This window comes from Panthera leo, chromosome B3 (assembly GCF_018350215.1).
Source record: "Panthera leo isolate Ple1 chromosome B3, P.leo_Ple1_pat1.1, whole genome shotgun sequence".
In the NCBI taxonomy this organism is placed as follows: Eukaryota; Metazoa; Chordata; class Mammalia; order Carnivora; family Felidae; genus Panthera; species Panthera leo.
Genome location: NC_056684.1, coordinates 73,063,077 through 73,083,308, shown reverse-complemented (window position 1 = coordinate 73,083,308; position 20,232 = coordinate 73,063,077). Strand labels below are relative to the sequence as shown.

General features: G+C 40.7%; 2 protein-coding genes across 2 annotated transcripts; both read right to left on the bottom strand.

The window, feature by feature from the left end:
• Positions 1-3,051: 3,051 nt before the first annotated feature.
• Positions 3,052-6,033, bottom strand: LOC122222324 (olfactory receptor 49-like). Its single transcript, XM_042942674.1, is given in 3 exon segments — positions 3,052-3,999; positions 4,001-4,070; positions 5,889-6,033. Coding segments are annotated over 2 exon segments (978 nt in total). The 5' UTR covers positions 4,031-4,070; positions 5,889-6,033.
• A 5,524-nt stretch (positions 6,034-11,557) lies between these two features.
• On the bottom strand, positions 11,558-12,535 carry LOC122222325 (olfactory receptor 49-like). The gene has a single exon (XM_042942676.1). The coding sequence runs from the start codon at positions 12,533-12,535 to the stop codon at positions 11,558-11,560; it is 978 nt and encodes a 325-aa protein (XP_042798610.1).
• Positions 12,536-20,232: the final 7,697 nt, after the last annotated feature.

Genomic DNA, 20,232 nt, shown 5'->3' with positions numbered 1-20,232 from the left:
CCTCCCCGACTGGTGCTCTCTATTTCAAAAAACCGACCAACCAACCAACAATCTAACATAAAAAAAAAAAAAAAAAAAAAAAAGAGTTCCTTGTCCTAGTCAACGTGCTTATCCCAAGTTTGCTGTGTCCACAATACAGTTGCCTAAGACAGGACCAACTCTGAACCTCCTAAGCCAGCTTTTCTCCTTACTGCTTTGTTTCTGTGATAACATCTTTTGGATTACCTAGACTCAATATCCGGGGCTCTCCTTTAATTCTGTTTTTTCCTGTGATCGTTTTTCCTCTTTAGTACCCAAGCCCTAGCAGGTTCTGCCTGTGCAACATCTCTTACATATTTTTTCTTGTTGCATTGCCATGTATACTACTCAAGTTACCTCTTGTTTGAAGTATTTCTGTTATCTTTTTAACTTTTTATTAAATTTCAAACATATACAAAAGTAGAGAGGTTATATAATGAATCTCCATATAATCATTACCTAACTTTGACAATAACTAAGTCATGTCCATTCTTGTTTCACCTACACACCCCCCCAGTTTCCCCTTTCCCATATTATTGTGAAACAAATCCCAGACATCATGTCATTCCATCTGTACGTTTCAGTAAATATTAAAGCCATAGTACTCTTTAAAATGTAAATATAACACCATTACTACTTTTTAATTTTTTTTTGGCTTCAGGAGTAGAATTTAGTGATTCATCACTTATGTGTAACAATGAGTGCTCACCATAACAACTGCCCTCCTTAATACCCATCAGCCATTTACCCCAATCCTCCGCTCACCTCCCTCCATCAACCTTCAGTTTGTTCTCTTTTGTTAAGAGTGTCCTATGGTTTGTTTTCCTCTCTTTCTCTTTTTTTTTTTTTTTACCTTCCCACATGTTCATCTGTTTTTTTTTCCTTTAAATTCCATATATGACTGAAATCATATGGTATCTGTCTTTCTCTGACTGACTTACATGGCTTAGCATAATATACTCCAGCTCCATTATTAGTTTTAAAAATGAAAAATATGTCAATCATCAAAAGGATTATTATTTTAATTTGAATTGTCCTGACTATTACTATGGTTGACCATCTTGCCTTATTTATTGGCTCTTTGGGTTTGCTTTTCTGTGAAGTATCTATGCATATCCTTTGCTCTTTATCTATTGGGTGGTTTGTCTTTGTATATTATGAATAATAACCCCCTATTAGTAATATGCATTTTCCATCTACCCCCCCTTCCTACATACCCATTCAAACAATTCTTTCTACAGTTCTCTTTCCCTTGACTGGTGGATGGGATTCAGGGTATGTATGATGAATTTTCTGGCCACTCATATTATTTTAGAAGTTCTCCATTCGCTATAAGTCCAAAGAATTGGGTTATTACGTTGCCCAATTCTATGTAATTGTTAAAATTCTGAACATCACTGAAAGTGAAAAGGTATTCCTTGCTCCACTTAAGGCCTCTTTCAGGTGGGAAATCTTCAGAGGGAAAAGGTGTGTGCTGTTGGCTTCATCTGCCTTAACTCTGTATGCCCACCTCCCCCTTGCCTGTGTTTTCCACCCCTGCCCTCTTCCAGGGATATGGGACAGGGGGGTGGTGGCAAGTAGGGGATGGAGAACCTAGAGGAAACGGAAGGTGATACGGACAAAGACAGTAGTGGTGGTGGTGGTTAGAAGTGGTGGGGTGCTGTGTATATTTTGAAGGCATAATCTACAGAATTTGCCAATGGATTGGCTGTCTGATATAAGAGAAAGAGGGAGAGTCAAAGATAAAATAGTTTTGCTCGATCTGGAATCTCTAGTTTTCTTACCGTGGTAGAATACATGGAACATAAAACTGACCATTTTGACCATTTTAAAGTGTATGGCTCAGCGGCATTCACAGTGCTGTGCAATCATCAGCACTACCCCTCTCCAGACCCTTTTCATCATCTGAAACCAAAACTCTGCATCCATTAAACAATACGTCATTCCCACCCCCACCTCTAGCCCCTGGTTCCCACCAGTCTACTTTCTGTCTCCATGATTCTGACTACTCTAGATACCTCACATAAATGGCATCATCCAATATTTGTACTTTTGTGTCTGGCTTCTTTCACTTAGCAGAATGTCTTCAAGATTCATCCATTTTGCAGCATGTGTCACAATTTCCTTCCTGTGCAAGGCAGAATAATACCCCATTGTATGTTTATAGCACATTTTGTTGATCCTTTTCTTCATCAGCAGACATTTGAGTTGTCCCCATATTTGTGGTTAGTGTGAATAATGCTGCTATAAACGTGAATGTACAAATATCTCTTTGAGTCCCTGCTTTTGGTCCTTTTAGGTATATACCCAGGCTGGATTGTATAGTAAATCTATGTTTATTTTTGAGAAAGTGCCCTAGAGTTTTCCACAGTGGCTGCACCATTTTCCGTTCCCACCAGCAATGCACAAGAGACAGGAAGACTGAGGCTCAGAGAAGTAACCAAGCAGTAGGTAGAAGAGCTGTTATCAATAGGAATGAGGAATTTCTATCAATTTTAATTTTAAAAAGCATAAGAAGTTTGTGTACAAAATAATAAGCAATTGGGCTTAGTCCTCTGTTGAGTTCTTGCTGATGTATTACTGTGAGAGGAGCACAAGTGTGAAATGAGGGCGGTGTTAACAGAGAACTGTTAGCACCCTCTCCTCTGAGGGTGTTGGAGCAACAGACCCCAAAGAACCAGTTAGGGTGCAAGTACTTTTTGAGTATTTATATGGTCAATGACAATGGGTTGGTGCTTGAGGCTTGTGGTGAATTACAGAGCTGGGACCTGCTCCCAAAGAGCTCTTTGTATTCTGTTGGGAAGCCAGGCAGACACAGATGGAATGAAGAGAATAATTCAAATCTGATAATTAATAAAAATGCTTTGGGGATCTAGAGAGCTTATGAGTTTATGCTGAGTTGCATAGTGACTGGCACCCCAGAAACATGGCAGCAGAGAATTTTCTAAGTGGGAAGGTCTCCATTTCTGGCAGGGGCCTGAATCGTGTTAGCCTTCCTGGGAATATTAGTTTCAGCCTCTTAATTCCACAGGTTTATAAGAAGAGCTTGTTTACCTGCTCCTTAAACACCTGCTTCACCTGCTTGTTCCGCAGGGTGTAGATGAAGGGATTGAGCATCGGGGTCACCACGGTGTTGAGCAAGGCCACCACCTTGTTCCTGTCCTCCCCCTCATTTCCCTTGCCTGACCGGATGTACATGAAGATGCAGCTGCCATAGAAGAGAGACACAACAATGATGTGGGAGGAGCAGGTTGAGAAGGCTTTCTGCCTCTCCTTGGCCGAGGGGATGCGCAGGATGGTGTGGAGGATGTGGCCGTAGCAGGTGGCCGTCACGGACAGAGTGCCCAGCAAACTGAGGTTGGCCGCAATAAAACCCAGAAGCTCTATCAGACTCGTGTCTGCACATATGAGTTCCAGGAGTGGAAAGTTGTCACAAAAGAAATGGTTAATGACATTGGGGCCACAAAATGGCTGCTGAAGTATGATGGAACTTGGAAAGACAATGAGAAGGAATCCTGCCATCCATGAACAAAGAACCAGCTCTATACAGACCCTTTTGCTCATGATGGTTGCATAACGTAAGGGGTTACATATGGCCACATACCTGTCAAAGGACATCACTGCCAGTAGGAAGAACTCTGTGGTGCCCAGGAAGAAATAGAGGAAACTTTGTAGGAAACAGCCTGGGAGAGAGATGGTCTTGTATCCAGTCAGGATGTTGGTCAGCATCTTGGGGAAGATGACCGAGGTGAACCAGATCTCCAGGACAGCAAAGTTGCGGAGGAAGTAGTACATGGGGGTGTGGAGGCGCCTGTCCACGAGGGTGATGCCCACGATGAGGAGATTCCCCAGCAGAGTGAGGAGGTAGGTCAGGAGCAGCCCCAGGAAGATGAGCATCTGCAACTCACAGGCATCTGAGAGTCCCAGCAGGACAAACTCGGTGACAGTGGTGTGGTTCCTCATGGCTCCTCTGACCTCTGCTTGAGGGTGGCCAATCAGAGGTGTGCAGCATCAGGAGGAGGGATGTTCTGGTGACCCAAGGACACTTGGAACTGAAAGGAAAGAGGGATTCAGAGCTGAAGGAGTCCTTTAATTCTTTGATCTCTGAGTCCCTTTGTCTCCCTCCTCAGGCTGGTTGTCCAGATCTCATGGAGTTAGCATCAAGTCACACATACTTTGACCTAACGTAAATCAATTTTGGGGGAGTCCTTGGGAAGAGTTTTCCCATTTCTCTGTTTCTATTGGGAAACTCCGTATTAAACTCCTTTCATTCTTTTCTCATATTCATCCCACCGCTACAGGGGGTCTCTCAAGTGTATTAAGATTTATGCCACTGCAAATCCTGTACCCGATGTATCACAGACCTTGATAGAAAGCATTGGTGGGATACTTACCCTATAGCTTGTTACAGAAGGCATTTAAGTTAGAGATGGTGGTTGCACCTGAGCTCCATCATTCACCAACAAGTCTGGGACCGTTATCTACCTAACCAAAACTGTTTCCTTGGTGGGAACAGTAAGAGCACATTTGTAAAAAGTTCTCCCACAACTTAAATAAATAATGCATTTCCAATACTTAGCACAAGGCTAGCCACAGAGCAAGCACTCACATAATGTTAGGTATGTTCATTTCCTCCTTTGTGACTGAAACTCTAGTGGGACGATAATAAGAGGAAATCAGAGTAAATTGGAGAAAAGATACCGTGACTTGGGCAATATGTACTGAAACAAACTGTTTAAAAAATACAAAGATATTATCAGCTCATTATGGAAAGCTTAGGAACCATAGAAAATCCATAGGAAACGGAGCAAAAATTTCACATGTAGCCCCATAGAGACATTTTAATTCAGATTTTGATTTACTTCTATTGTATTTTTTCCATTCTTAGTGTTTAATAACAGTGTTTATTGCTTTACATACCATGCTCATAGATTATGTATTTTGTACCTCTTTCCTTCTGACATATTAGTGTCACGTTATTATAAACATTTTGTTAATCTATTATTTGGCTGATACTTTTCAAGGGATGCATGTGCTATGAAACTGATACATAGTGTGGGAGAGAGCATATATTCGCAGATGAGGCATCACGCTTAATTTTTTGGGATAATATCCTAATAATGATAACAAAGAATCATAACAATTAACAGTGATATTCAAGATTGTTCATCAGTCAATTTCAAATTTGGAGAGTATATATCTTTGTTTTAAGTGATTGTCACTTCTCTGTTTTACATTACTTCATATTGTCCTTAGAGATCTGGATACAGAACTACACAAGCTTGTCATTGGTTGTTCTTCATAGAAATGACAGGTTGAGGCGAGCCTCTGTAGGGAGGAGGTGACTCCATCCAAGACAGGAGCAGGACCCAATGTGATCAGATTGCATCAGAAAAGTGATAACATACGACATTATAGCTATGTGACATATGTATTTTCATGGAGAAGGACTGGATGAGAACCTGGGAAAAGGAACATGATTGCCAATCAGGATGGGAGGATCGTGGGTGATTTTTTCTTTCCTCTTTTAATTATTGTAATGTTTGCTTATGAAATAATAAGTTCAAACCTATAAGAGGAACCAGCACAGTCAGCCCATTTGTATTAAGAGTTGAGCAGAATGTTTCAGGAGAGACAAAGGGGAAACCAGTGGCTGTCCATGAAAATGGTAAACAAAAGCTTTAGAGATTCTGGGACTCATGAGCTGGACCTGGGTCAGGATAGTGAGAATGATGAAAAGAATCAAAGAGGTCAGCTGGGCGGTAGCCTGCCTGTGGCACCTGTAAACACATGACAGGTTTCTGGGCAGGGTGTCCAGAGCAGTCGGATTCCCCTTCCCCTATTCCAAAAATTGCACCCATGCAGGTTACCTCACTAGCTGCCAGGTGAGGTGTTCTATTGTCTTCAAGGCAGTTGTGATGATGGAGACTCCTGGTTTTCAGAGGAAGCTCCTGGCTCTGCAATGTTGCCCAAGGACTATGTTTCTTGGGGGATCCACCAGGGATTCAAAATGAAGGAAGCTCCAGAGCTGTAACATGGTCGGAAGGTCATGGACATAGGTGGGCCCTGTCCTCCTTGTACCGCACGTGACCCAAACCTCCATGTTTTCCAATAACCAGTCTTCCTTAAGAAATGGTCCGTGACTCCTTGGTCACCAACATCCCCAGATAGCTCATCTCTGGGTGTTCCCCAGAACTTCTGGAGTCACCAGTTTTTCAGGAAGTTTCTGTTGCTTCTGCCCCATCATAGCATCTCTGCTGGACCACTTTCCTGGGGAAATGGATGTAGAAACATAAGCAATTATTCACCCATCTCTCCTAAACTAAGGCAGAGACAGACATCAATGTTGAGACTCATATGACTCATTTTCAGTTGGGTTTAAGAGGCTTCTAGGCAGAATGGTACATGCCCTTCCAGGGGCATGGTGCCCATAGAGGATTCTGGGGTAACCTATTAGTGGCAGACTCCTTGTCTCTGTGGAGCTGGCATCGGGCCTGGGCTGCCTGAGGTTCTTCTGTTTGGTCTCCATGGAACTCAGAGATATACAGGGTACACAGCTCAAACTTAGCCGGTCTAGAGTGTCTCCCTCTTCTCTTGTAGGATGGAGCTGTGCTTCCCCTGAGATTCATTACCATCCGTGGTAATAGGGACCCGAGGAGGTCCCTTACCTCTAACTTTCTTCAACTTTGAGATTGAGAGTTTCCTTTGTTCTGGCTGAGAAACTCAAAACTCCTAATGAAGTTTAATGATAACAAAGAGGTGCAATAATTAAAACACTCAACAAATATTTGTTGAGTGCTTATTGTGTGGCAAGTACTGGTCTACACACCAGCGATGTATAGGCAGAGTCTTGTGGGGACCAAAGACATTAAGCCATCACACTAATAATTACTATTGTGACTAGTGTTCTGAAGGAGAACTCATAGGATAGAATAGAATAGGTAGGATAGAATTTAGTGATTTATCACTTACATCTAACACCCAGTGCTCATCCCAACATGTGCCCTCATTCATGCCCATCACCCATTTAGCCCATCCTCTCCCCCAACTCCCCTCCAGCAATCCTGTTTGCTTTCTATATTTAATAGTCTCTCATGGTTTGCTTCCCTTTCTGTTTTTATCTTATTTCCTCCCCCCTCCCTTCCTGTATGTTCATGTTTTGTTTCTTATCTGTTTGCTTGCTGGGTTTTTTGTTCAAAAAATTTTTTAAGTTTATTTATTTATTTACTTACTTATTTATTTATTTATTGTGTGTGTTTGTGTGTGTGTGTGTGAGGGAGAGAGAGAGAGAGAGAGAGAGAGAGAGTGAGAGAGAGAGATAGCGTGCACTCGCACACATGAGCGAGGAAGGAGCAGAAAGAGGTGAGAGAATCCTAAGCAGGCACCAATCAGGGTTCAATCTCACGAACTGTGAGATTATGACCTGAACCTAAATCAAGAGTCAAACTCTTAACTGACTGAGCCCCCAGGCACCCCCAACTGTTTGTTTCCTAAATTCCACATATGCATGAAATCATGTATTTGTCTTTCTCTGACTGACTTATTTTGCTTAACATAATACACTCTAGTCCATCATGCAATGGACTTTCGGGCTCTTTCCATAATTTGGCTATTTGAGATAGTGCTGCTACAAACATTGGGGTACATGTGCCCCTTCGAATCACCACTCCTGTGTCCTTTGGATAATTTCCTAGTAGTGCAATTTCTGGGTCATAGGGTAGTTCTCTTTTTTATTTTTTGAGGAGCCTCCATACTGTTTTCCTCAGTGGCTGCACCAGTTTGCAATCCTACCAACAGAGCTAAAGCGTTCCCCTTTGCATCCTTGCCAACATCTGTTGTTTCATGAGTTAATTTGATCCATTCTGACAGGGATGAGGTAGTATCTCACTGTGGTTTTGATTTGTATTTCCCTGATGATGTGATGTTGAGTATCTTTTCATGTGTCTGTTAGGAATCCGGATGTCTTCTTTGGAAAAGTGTCTATTCATGTCTTCTGCCCCTTTCTTCACTGGATTATTTGTTTTTTGGGTTTTGAGTTTGATAAGTTCTTTATAGATTTTGGATACTAACCCTTTATCCAAAATGTCGTTTGCAAAGATCTTCTTCCATTGCGTTGGGTGACTTTTAGTTTTGTGGGTTGTTTCCTTCGCTGTGCAGAAGGTTTTTATCTTGATGAATTCTCAGTAGTTCATGCTTGCTTTTGTTTCACTTGCCTCCAGAGAAATGTCTCGTAAGAAGTTGCAGTGGCCGAAGCCAAAGAGGTTGCTACTTGTTTTCTTCTCTAGGATTTTGATGGTTTCCTGTCTTACATTTAGGTCTTTCATCCATTTCAAATTTATTTTTGTGTATTTTTTCAATTCATGAGCATGGAATGTTTTTCCATTTGTGTCTTCTCCAGATCTTTCAGAAGCTTTCTATAGTTTTCAGCATACAGATCTTTTACCTCTTTCGTTAGGTTTATTCCAAGGTATCTTATGGTTTTTGATGCAAGTGTAAATGGGATCGATTCCTGGATTTCTCTTTGTGCTGCTTCATATTGGTGTATAGAAATGTAACCGATTTCTGTGTGTTGGTTTTATATCCTGCGACTTAGCTGAATTCATGGGTCAGTTCTAGCAGACTTTTGGTGGAGTCTTTTGGATTTTCCACATAGATTATCATGTAGTCTGCGAAGAGTGAAAGTTTGACTTCTTCCTTGCATATTTGTATGCCTTTTATTTCTTTTTGTTGTCTGATTGCTGAGGCTAGGACTTCCAACACTATACTGAACAACAGTGGTGAGAGTGGACATCCCTGTCGTGTTCCTGATCTTAGGGGGAAAGTGCTCAGGTTTTCCCTGTTGACAGCTGTGGGTCTTTCATATATGGCCTTTTATAAAATTAAGTAATTAATTAATAATGTTTATATTTTTGAGAGAGAGAGACAGAGACAGAGGGTGAGCGGGGAGGGGCAGAGAGAGAAGGAGACACAAAATCTGAAGCAAGCTCCAGGCTCAGCCATTAGCACAGAGCCCGATGGGGACTCAAAGTCGTGAACTGTGAGATCATGACCTGAGCTGAAGTCTGACACTTAACCGACTGAGGCACCCAGGTGCCCCTCGTATATGGCCTTTATGATGGTGAGGTATGTTCCTTCTATCCCTACTTTCTTGAGGGTTTTTATTTAAAAAAAGATGATGTATTTTGTCAAATGCTTTTCTGCATCTATTGAGAAGATCATGTGGTTCTTATTCTCTCTTTTATTAATGTGGTGTATCACGTTGATTTGTGGATATTGAACCACCCTGTAGCCCAGGAATAAATCCCACTTGACCTGGTGAATAATTCTTTTAATATAGTGTTGGATTCAATTTGCTAGTATCTTATTGAGAATTTTTGAGAAATTTTGCATCAGGGAAATTGGCTTATAATTATCCTTTTTAGTGGGGTCTTTGTCTGGTTTTGGCCTCAAGGTAATGCTGACTTCACAGAATGAGTTTGGAAGCTTCCTTCCATTTCTATTTTTTGGAAAATCTTCAAAAGAATAGGTACTAATATTTCTTTAAATGTTTGGAAGAACTCACCTGGGAAGGCATCCGGCTTCCATGTATGTCTATAGGACATTTTGTTGATCCATTCATTCATCAACAGACATTTGAGTTGTCCCCATACTTTGGTTATTGTGAGTAATGCTGCTATAAACGTGGATGTACAAGTATCTGTTTGAGTCCCTGCTTTCAGTCCTTTTGAGTATATACCCAGAAGTGGAATGGCTGGATTGTATAGTAAATCTATGTTTATTTTTCAGGAAGTGCCCTAGTGTTTTCCACAGTGGCTGCACCATTTTCCATTCCCACCAGCAATGCACAAGAGCTCTAATTTGTTCACATTGTTGCCAACGCTTGTTATTCTTTGTTTTTCACATTTAAAAAATACTAGCCAGGGATGCCTGCCTGGCTCAGTCAGTAGAGCATGTGACTCTTGATCTCAGGGTTGTGATTTCAAGCCCTAGTTTGGGTGTGGAGCCTACTTAAAAAAAATTAAAAATAAATAAACTAAATAAAAAATACCACCCATCTTAATGGGTATGAAGCAGTAAGTTCATTGTGAATTTGAGTACAAATTCACAATGTGAATTGTGAATTGCAATTCACACCTTGCACACCTTTTCATGTGTATTCAGCCATTTGTAGAATTGGGTTGCTTGTTTTTGTTATTGAGGACCTATTTTTTGAGTTTATAGAAGTATGTAATCCCATTTTCAATCCATTCTGTGGTAATTTGTCTAATTAATTTTTTCTATTTCTTTTTAGATTTTTGATAATTTTCTTTTTCTAGGAAATCATCCATTTCCTTCTGTTTTACAAATTTGTTGTCAAAGAGTCACACATGATTTTTTCTTACACAGATCATTTCTACCCTGAATTATAGTTCTTGTGTGTTTCTATCTTCCTTGTTAGATTTCAAATCTTTCAAAGGCATAAAATAAATTTTATATCCCAGGCCACATAGTACATCCTTGAGCATGACCTTTGTGTAATCATTATTTTGGAACAAGTAAATACAGTAATTGATTTCATTACTTATGTTATATTTGTTTATTTGTTAATATAGCTTTATTTTTGCCATCGCCAAAGTGGTGAACACTCTAGTATCAAATTTCAATGGGTCAAGTGGTATATTTCACTTTATATAATATTTAAGATAACATTTGGGATACGCAATTCATTATGGCATTTTGAGTAGAAATGCTTTTGTTGACAACTGGTATGAAATTCAGAAGGAAGAGACAGAAGGTAGGATGAGAAATGGAAGGAAAGAACTAACATTCATTGAGGCCTTACTGTGTGCCAATCACTGTTTGAGGCACTTTGCATAGAACATCTCCTCTGACATTCATCAGAATCCTTTGGAATGCACATTTTGTCCCCGTTTTACAGACGGGAAGACTGAGGCTCAGAGAAGTAACCAAGCAGTAGGTAGAAGAGCTGTTATCAATAGGAATGAGGAATTTCTATCAATTTTAATTTTAAAAAGCATAAGAAGTTTGTGTACAAAATAATAAGCAATTGGGCTTAGTCCTCTGTTGAGTTCTTGCTGATGTATTACTGTGAGAGGAGCACAAGTGTGAAATGAGGGCGGTGTTAACAGAGAACTGTTAGCACCCTCTCCTCTGAGGGTGTTGGAGCAACAGACCCCAAAGAACCAGTTAGGGTGCAAGTACTTTTTGAGTATTTATATGGTCAATGACAATGGGTTGGTGCTTGAGGCTTGTGGTGAATTACAGAGCTGGGACCTGCTCCCAAAGAGCTCTTTGTATTCTGTTGGGAAGCCAGGCAGACACAGATGGAATGAAGAGAATAATTCAAATCTGATAATTAATAAAAATGCTTTGGGGATCTAGAGAGCTTATGAGTTTATGCTGAGTTGCATAGTGACTGGCACCCCAGAAACATGGCAGCAGAGAATTTTCTAAGTGGGAAAGTCTCCATTTCTGGCAGGGGCCTGAATCGTGTTAGCCTTCCTGGGAATATTAGTTTCAGCCTCTTAATTCCACAGGTTTATAAAAAGAGCTTGTTTACCTGCTCCTTAAACACCTGCTTCACCTGCTTGTTCCGCAAGGTGTAGATGAAGGGATTGAGCATCGGGGTCACCACGGTGTTGAGCAAGGCCACCACCTTGTTCCTGTCCTCCCCCTCATTTCCCTTGCCTGACCGGATGTACATGAAGATGCAGCTGCCATAGAAGAGAGACACAACAATGATGTGGGAGGAGCAGGTTGAGAAGGCTTTCTGTCTCTCCTTGGCCGAGGGGATGCGCAGGATGGTGTGGAGGATGTGGCCGTAGCAGGTGGCCGTCACGGACAGAGTGCCCAGCAAACTGAAGTTGGCCACAATAAAACCCAGAAGTTCTATCAGACTCGTGTCTGCACATATGAGTTCCAGGAGTGGAAAGTTGTCACAAAAGAAATGGTTAATGACATTGGGGCCACAAAATGGCTGCTGAAAAGTGATGGAACTTGGAAAGACAATGAGAAGGAATCCTGCCATCCATGAACAAAGAACTGACTTCACACAGACCCTTTTGCTCATGATGGTTGCATAACGTAAGGGGTTACATATGGCCACATACCTGTCAAAGGACATCACTGCCAGTAGGAAGAACTCTGTGGTGCCCAGGGAGAAATAGAGGAAACTTTGTAGGAAACAGCCTGGGAGAGAGATGGTCTTGTATCCAGTCAGGATGTTGGTCAGCATCTTGGGGAAGATGACCGAGGTGAACCAGATCTCCAGGACAGCAAAGTTGCGGAGGAAGTAGTACATGGGGGTGTGGAGGCGCCTGTCCACGAGGGTGATGCCCACGATGAGGAGATTCCCCAGCAGAGTGAGGAGGTAGGTCAGGAGCAGCCCCAGGAAGATGAGCATCTGCAACTCACAGGCATCTGAGAGTCCCAGCAGGACAAACTCGGTGACAGTGGTGTGGTTCCTTATGGCTCCTCTGAATTCTGCTGAGGGTGGCCAATCAGAGGTGTGCAGCATCAGGAGGAGGGATGTTCTGGGGACCTCAGGAACTTTGTAACTGAAAGGAAAGGGGATGAGTGTTCCATTTTTGTGTGACAGATTCCTTTATTTCTTTGAAGGACGTATCTTTCCATCGCTCACTACTCAAGCTTGTTTTGTAAGGTCCCTGGGTTTCCCATCTCATGTTTGATCCCTGGCACGTCTGTGTGTTGGAGGAGAAAGTGGTGATTTTAAGGGTGGCCTAAGTAAAGCCCCAAAGCAAAAATTATCCTTGCTTACCTTTTGAACCAAACTTTTCTTCTCAACACAGAATGAATCCTATTGCCCCTAACATTATAATCTATTTCCAATACTTTTTACTTTTATATTTATTCCAACCATAGGTCTTTTTCCATAAATAGTTCATATTTGAGGGCAGTAACCTCTTTTTGCTTAACTTAGCCATTCACTGCAACAATCCATATCCTCATAAACTGATTTAGAATGCATAGATGCTCTATTGTTTTTCAAGATTACCTGAAATTTGATACCTTTCATGAGTATTTGGATTACTAAAAAAAAGAGGAAATTTATGAGAGAAAAGCACAACTCTTACAAATCAAAAAAGAATAATTCAAGTAATATATGCATAAATAAAAATTCTTAAGAGGAAGTTTGGTATTCAAGATTTAATGATGTATCCAGGTTCTTCTCTTACATCTCCTTGTGGACTCTAGATACAATAGACTCTTTGAGATTTCTTAATACTGTTTTATGCACCTGTGTGTCTGCACATGACATTCTTTCAGCTTGGAATTATCAGCCTTTCAAATATTATTTTTCCTTTAAGTCTCTCCTCAAAAATTGCTATCATTTTTATGAATGAATGAATCTTTCCTCTGTATCCCTAATAATTTTATTATATCTCATTTGATTTGTATTGAATTTTATATTTGTTTTTCATTTGTTGTTTACTGAGTCAAAAAATTTCTTGGGGCGCCTGGGTGGCTCAGTTGGTTAAGCATTCAACTCTTGATTTTGGCTCAATTCATGATCTCACAGTTTGTGAGTTTGAGCCCTGTGGGGGAGCCTGCTTGGGATTCTCTTTCTCCCTCTCTCTCTGTCCCACCCCTGCTCATGCTCTCTTTCTTTCTCTCTCTCTCTCTCAAAATAAATATAAAATAAACTTTAAAAATTTTCTTTTTAAATTTGTTTTTATACAGCACTTAGAATGAGTTTCTTGAAATAATCAGCTTCAATAAACATCTACTGAATGAGTGAGTAACATCTCAATTGTCTGAGAGATGGATGTGGTGGTGTTTGACAAAGAAGAGGTTGAGGGCTCATTTATGTCATACTTCCTAAGGGATACTTTGCAGAGTCATATGCCAAGTAGTCTTAAACTGGCCCATGTGAAGAGAATTTGCTTTTCCTCATGAGAGGGTGTGTGTATGTCCCCACAAACATCCTCTAAAGGGACACTATCCATCTTTGAGATGATCTGGATTTTGAGCTAGTAAATAGAGCTCTGGTTGGGTCTGCCCCAGTGCTTCCAGCAGCAAAACCCCCAAACCCCCAAACCCTTAAAAAGGTCTCTTTCTAAAAGTCAGCATCCCCAAGGGGTGCTTGGGTGGCCCAGTCAGTAGAGCATATGAGTCTTGATCTTGGTTATGTGAGTTCCAGCCCCATGTTGGGTGTAGAGATTACTTAAAAATAAAAATCTTAAGGGGCACCTGAGTGGCTCAGTTGGTTAAGCATCCCACTCTTGATTTTAGTTCAGGTAGTGATCTTGCAGTTCGTAAGTTTCAGCCCCACATCAGGCTCTACAAGGAGCCTGCTTGAAATTCTCTCTCTCTCTCTCTCTCTCTCTCTCGCAATAAACAAATAAATAAACATGAAAAAAAAGTAAGCATGCTTGGACATTTCCTTCCTTAAACATTATCAACTACTACCTTAATTATCCGGCAGAACTATAGCAAGAATTATTTGCTAGTCACTGGAAAATAAGATTGGGATCCATGTTAGGTACTTGTAATGAAGGAAATGCTAGGGAATACTAGTAGAGAGGATGAAATGGTAAACTGTATATATATATACTTTCTTTTTTTATGACTGTTTTTCAAGTAGGCTCCATGCCCAGAGTGGAGCCCAATGTGGGCCTTGAACTCATGATCCTGAGATCAAGACCTGAGCTGATATCAAGAGTCAAACACTTAACCAACTGAGCCACTCAGACACCCCAGGTTTTGTCTTCTTTTCAGCACAGGCTACACTATTCAGTCATGCTATAAACTACCATTATGGGTAACATTTGTTGACAGTTATTAACACAAAATAGTTGTTCAGCCTCTGAGGATATTCACCAGGGTTATTCCTAGGCTTAACATTGTTTAGATTCTCAGTCATTTGAAAAAGAAGTCTCTGAGGTTCAAAGGTAAGCCCAGGTAACCAAGAAACTTACCCATCTCTTTCTGGAGCAGAAGCAGGATGCAACATGAATGTGATACCCAGAAACAGCAACAGGAACAATAGAATGAGTGCTTTCTAGGTGAAGTCTCAGGGGGACACATTGGAAGAAAGATGAGAACAGAGACTAAGATGAGAAAGAGTTGGATGTGAGTGGAAGCTGAGGACAAAGCTCCAGCTTCATACTGAATCATAAACTTGGCACAAACCATGAAAACACCTTGTGACCAGCCCAAGGATATAGCACATAAACAGTGCTGCTGTTAATCTTTTGTTTCTTTTCCCACTTCAAACCAGAGGTCAACATCTGGAGGGGGGTTGGAGGGAGTCCATATATAATGAGAAGTGAGCCACTTCCTGAATCCTGGCCATTTCCCCTTTTATCCTACATGCTTGATGGCAGCCTGAGAGCCTGGACATGCCACCATCTACCTAGACCATTCACTGTTTGCTCTTTTTAAAAAATATTTTATTTTTAAGGAATCTCTATACTTAACATGGGGCTCAAACTCACAACTCTGAGATTAAGAGTCCTATGCTCTATAGACTGAGCCAGCCAAGTGCCCTGACCATTCACTGTTTTAAGGGTAGTTATACAGTGTCCAGGGGGAAAGTCTGTGGATGCCCTGGAGGTTTGTCCTGTTATGCTGGAATTGCATGGTCTTTGGGACAGTTCTGGTACACTTAGAAGGAGGGTGAGATCTCCTTCTAAGGAAAACCATTAGAAGTTTCACCCAGAATCAATACTGTCCAGAGCTTTGGATTTTCCAAGGGCCAGTCACAAACAGTACAAGGTGGGGCAGACAAAGTTCCTCAATGTGAGTGAGCAACTATATGAATAAACATTGGTTTGCCTACCTTTGACTTGGATGGTGGGGCTCAAATTACACCATGTGTGTATTTGATGTGCCAATATTATAAAGGAAGGTAAAAAAGTACCCGCAACAAGAGGGTTTGAGGAAGCCACTGCTGTTCTGCCATCCTCTGCAGCAATAAGGGGGAGATTACCCTGCAGGTTCAGGTTAGGTATCTAGTAGCCCTCTGGGGAAGTCCCAATCAGGCCATGCCAATTACACTACTCAGGGGATTGCAGAAGGTGCCTAGTTCGCATAGGTATTTCTTCAGGTTGCAATATTGTCTATGGGTCTAAATACAGATCTTGTGCTTTTAGTCTGAGATCTTCATCTCCCATGAATTTGTTCTCTAAGAGCACCTATCTTTTTCCAAAGCATTGAATGATCAACTTGAATGGTCAGCTGTCATTCCCTGGGTAGGAAAATAGTTTCCTTGAACTTTGTCATCTTTCAGGTAACAGGATCTGTTGAGAACAGAATGTTGAAATCTTCCATTTTCAGCAAGCTCATCCTGGGGGAAGCTTTGGAAAAATACAGTTGTCATTTGGTGGATTCCTCCTTCATTGTCTTCTTGGACTAAAGGTGATGATTTTGACAGGTTAATGACTCTTATTACATCCTCGCATTGGCCCAGTCTCTATGAGACGATATTTCTTCTGGGGACAATGCGGCTCTAGGGGAGAGTGGGTGAGTTATTCCTGGAACAAACACATCTCCTTGTGGAGCTGACATCAGAGTTGAAAGATTTGGATTGCATCTTTATTTTCCTAAGGGATCTACTCTTCTCCAAAGTTTGATGGGTCTTGGGATCCCCAGATAATTAGTATAATGAGCCTTGCTCAGCCTCTTCCCAACTCTCTTGGCTGTTACTTACCACAACTGTACGAACAAAAGTTTCTGTTGTTTGTTCAGATCTACAATAGCAGTTACTTTTAGTTAAAGTAATATATCTAATCATGCCTCTGAAATTGGGGGTTCCTGTCTAATATTAGGCAGTCCTATTGTTACAGGGATGCAAAGAACCAACAAAAGTAATACAGAAACTTGGTTAATCCTATCCTGACTCTTACATGATTGGGCTTGGGAGATGGTGAAAATGGGGTCCTGGGGTGAGGAGGAGGAGGGAAGGAACAATAAGGAAGGAAATGAAAAAGTTAGGATTAATTTTTTTCCCAACTTTATTGAGGTATAATTGACAAAATGTTATCTGTTTAAAGTTTACTGTGATGATTTGATATGCCATATAGTATGAAATGATTCCTACAATGGGGTTAATTAACATGTCCATCACTTCACAGAGTTACCATTTTGTGTGTGTGTGTGTGTGTGTGTGTGTGTGTGTTGATAACACTTAAGATTTTACCACATTGCAATAAAACAAGTGTATCAAATCAGCATGTTAAACTTGCACATGTACATCTTAAACTTGTACAGTGTTATATGTCAATTATATTTAAATAAAAAAATCAAAACTTTCAGTTTTGGGGATGAAGATTTATTCTCTTAGCAAATTTCAAGTGTGCAATACAGTATTATTAACTATGGACACCATGCTGTACATTAGGCCCCCAAAACTTATTCATCTTATGGCTAGAAGTTTGCACCCTTTCACCCAACATCTCCCCATTTCCTCCACTCCTCAGCCTCTGGCAACCACCATTCTACTCTCTGCTTCTATGAATTTAGACCTTTTATTTGTTTGTTTGTTTAGATTCTGCATATAAGTGATACCATATAGTATTTGTTTTTGTCCGGCTTATTTCATTTAGCATTATGCCCTCCAGTTTTATAATGTTGTCATAAATGGCAGGATTCCTTCTTTTTTTTATAGTTGAATTATATTCCGTGTGTGTGTGTGTGTATTGTACCTTAAAATTTTTTTAATGTTTATTGATTTTTGAGAGAGAGAGAGACAGACAGAGCATGAGTGGGGGAGAGGCAGAGAGAGAGGGAGACACAGAATCTGAAGCAGGCTCCAGGCTCTGAACTGTCAGCACAGAGCCGGATGTGGGGCTCAAACCCATGAACTTCGAGATTGTGACCTGAGCTGAAGTCCGAGGTTTAACCGACTGAGCCACCCAGGCACCTCTACCTTCGTTCATTGATAGTCACTTAGGTTGTTTCCATATCTCAGCTATTGTGAGTAATGCTACAATGAATATGGGAGTGCAGATATGTCTTTGAAACACTGATTTAATTTTCTTTGAAATATACCCCAAAGTGGGGGTGCTGGATCATATGGTAGTTCTATTTTTAATTTTCAAAGAAAACTCCATACTATTTTCCATAATGGCTTTACCAGTTTACATTCCTACCAACAGTGTACAGGGTTTCTTTTCTTAACATCCTCACCAACACTTGTTATTTCTTGTCTTTTCTATAGCCATTCTAACAGGTGTGAAGTGATATCTCATTATGATTTTGATTGGCATTTTCCTGATGATTAGTGATATTGAAAATTCTTTTTATACATCTGTCGCCTATTTGCATACCTTCTTTGGAAAAGATGTCTATTCAGGATCTTTGACCATTTTTTTAATGGGCTTAGCTGATTTCTTGCTGTTAAGTTTGTTTTTCATGAGCCCAGGTATCTCTCTTGAACTCCAGCACCATCTATCCAGCTATTAAATGAAGATCTCTACCTGGATGCCTTGAGGCCAATGTGTTAAAAGCAACTGGAGGAATATACCAGAGGCCAACAAAAGTGATACTTGTTTAAAAAAAAAAAAAAGTGATACTTGTTGTAGGTGGTAGTTTGGGGTGGATAGTGCTAGGGTTGACAGCATGATTCCTAACCATGTATCTTTTTAGATATTTAAAAAAATTGAACCAAGTGAATTTTTAAAAGTAAAATGATGAATGAATGAAAAACTGTGAATGTATCATCTCCCCCTTTCCCACAATCTACTTCTGCCCATACGTTCCCTTCTCGTGTATTCCTATTGATGTGAAATGGTATCATCATTTCCTTGGTCACCCAAGCCAGAATGTGGGGAGTTATCCTAGACTCGTTCCTCTCCTTCACCTTCTTACCCCAACTTTTGTAATTTTGCCCTCAAGATATCTTGTGAATGGATTTCCTCTCTTTCTACATTCCCACTGCCATTGCCTTAGCTTGGGCTCTTTTATCTTTTATATGGATTTGAATATCCTTCTCACTTTAGTTCTCCATGTTGTGTTAGAACGATCTTTTATTTTTTATTTTTTTTTTTTTTATTTATTTTTTTTTTAATTTATTTTTATTTTTTAATATATGAAATTTACTGTCAAATTGGTTTCCATACAACACCCAGTGCTCATCCCAAAAGGTGCCCTCCTCAATACCCATCACCCACCCTGCCCTCCCTCCCACCCTGCCCTCCCTCCCACCCCCCATCAACCCTCAGTTTGTTCTCAGTTTTTAACAGTCTCTAATGCTTTGGCTCTCTCCCACTCTAACCTCTTTTTTTTTTTTTTTTCCTTCCCCTCCCCCATGGGTTTCTGTTATGTTTCTCAGGATCCACATAAGAGTGAAACCATATGGTATCTGTCTTTCTCTGTATGGCTTATTTCACTTAGCATCACACTCTCCAGTTCCATCCATGTTGCTACAAAAGGCCATATTTCATTTTTTCTCATTGCCACGTAGTATTCCATTGTGTATATAAACCACAATTTCTTTATCCATTCATCAGTTGATGGACATTTAGGCTCTTTCCATAATTTGGCTATTGTTGAGAGTGCCGCTATAAACATTGGGGTACAGGTGCCCCTATGCATCAGTACTCCTGTATCCCTTGGATATATTCCTAGCAGTGCTATTGCTGGGTCATAGGGTAGGTCTATTTTTAATTTTCTGAGGAACCTCCACACTGCTTTCCAGAGCGGCTGCACCAATTTGCATTCCCACCAACAGTGCAAGAGGGTTCCTGTTTCTCCACATCCTCTCCAGCATCTATAGTCTCCTGATTTCTTCATTTTGGCCACTCTGACTGGCGTGAGGTGGTATCTGAGTGTGGTTTTGATTTGTATTTCCCTGATAAGGAGCGACGTTGAACATCTTTTCATGTGCCTGTTGGCCATCCGGATGTCTTCTTTAGAGAAGTGTCTATTCATGTTTTCTGCCCATTTCTTCACTGGGTTGTTTTTTGGGTGTGGAGTTTGATGAGCTCTTTATAGATTTTGGATACTAGCCCTTTGTCCGATGTGTCATTTGCAAATATCTTTTCCCATTCCGTTGGTTGCCTTTTAGTTTTGTTGGTTGTTTCCTTTGCTGTGCAGAAGCTTTTTATCTTCATAGGGTCCCAGTAATTCACTTTTGCTTTTAATTCCCTTGCCTTTGGGGATGTGCCGAGTAAGAGATTGCTACGGCTAAGGTCAGAGAGGTCTTTTCCTGCTTTCTCCTCTAAGGTTTTGATGGTTTTCTGTCTCACATTC

Excerpts from the sequence above, each read along its gene's own strand:
- LOC122222325 (XM_042942676.1), bottom strand. The coding sequence starts at position 12,535 with ATGCTGCACACCTCTGATTGGCCACCCTCAGCAGAATTCAGAGGAGCC.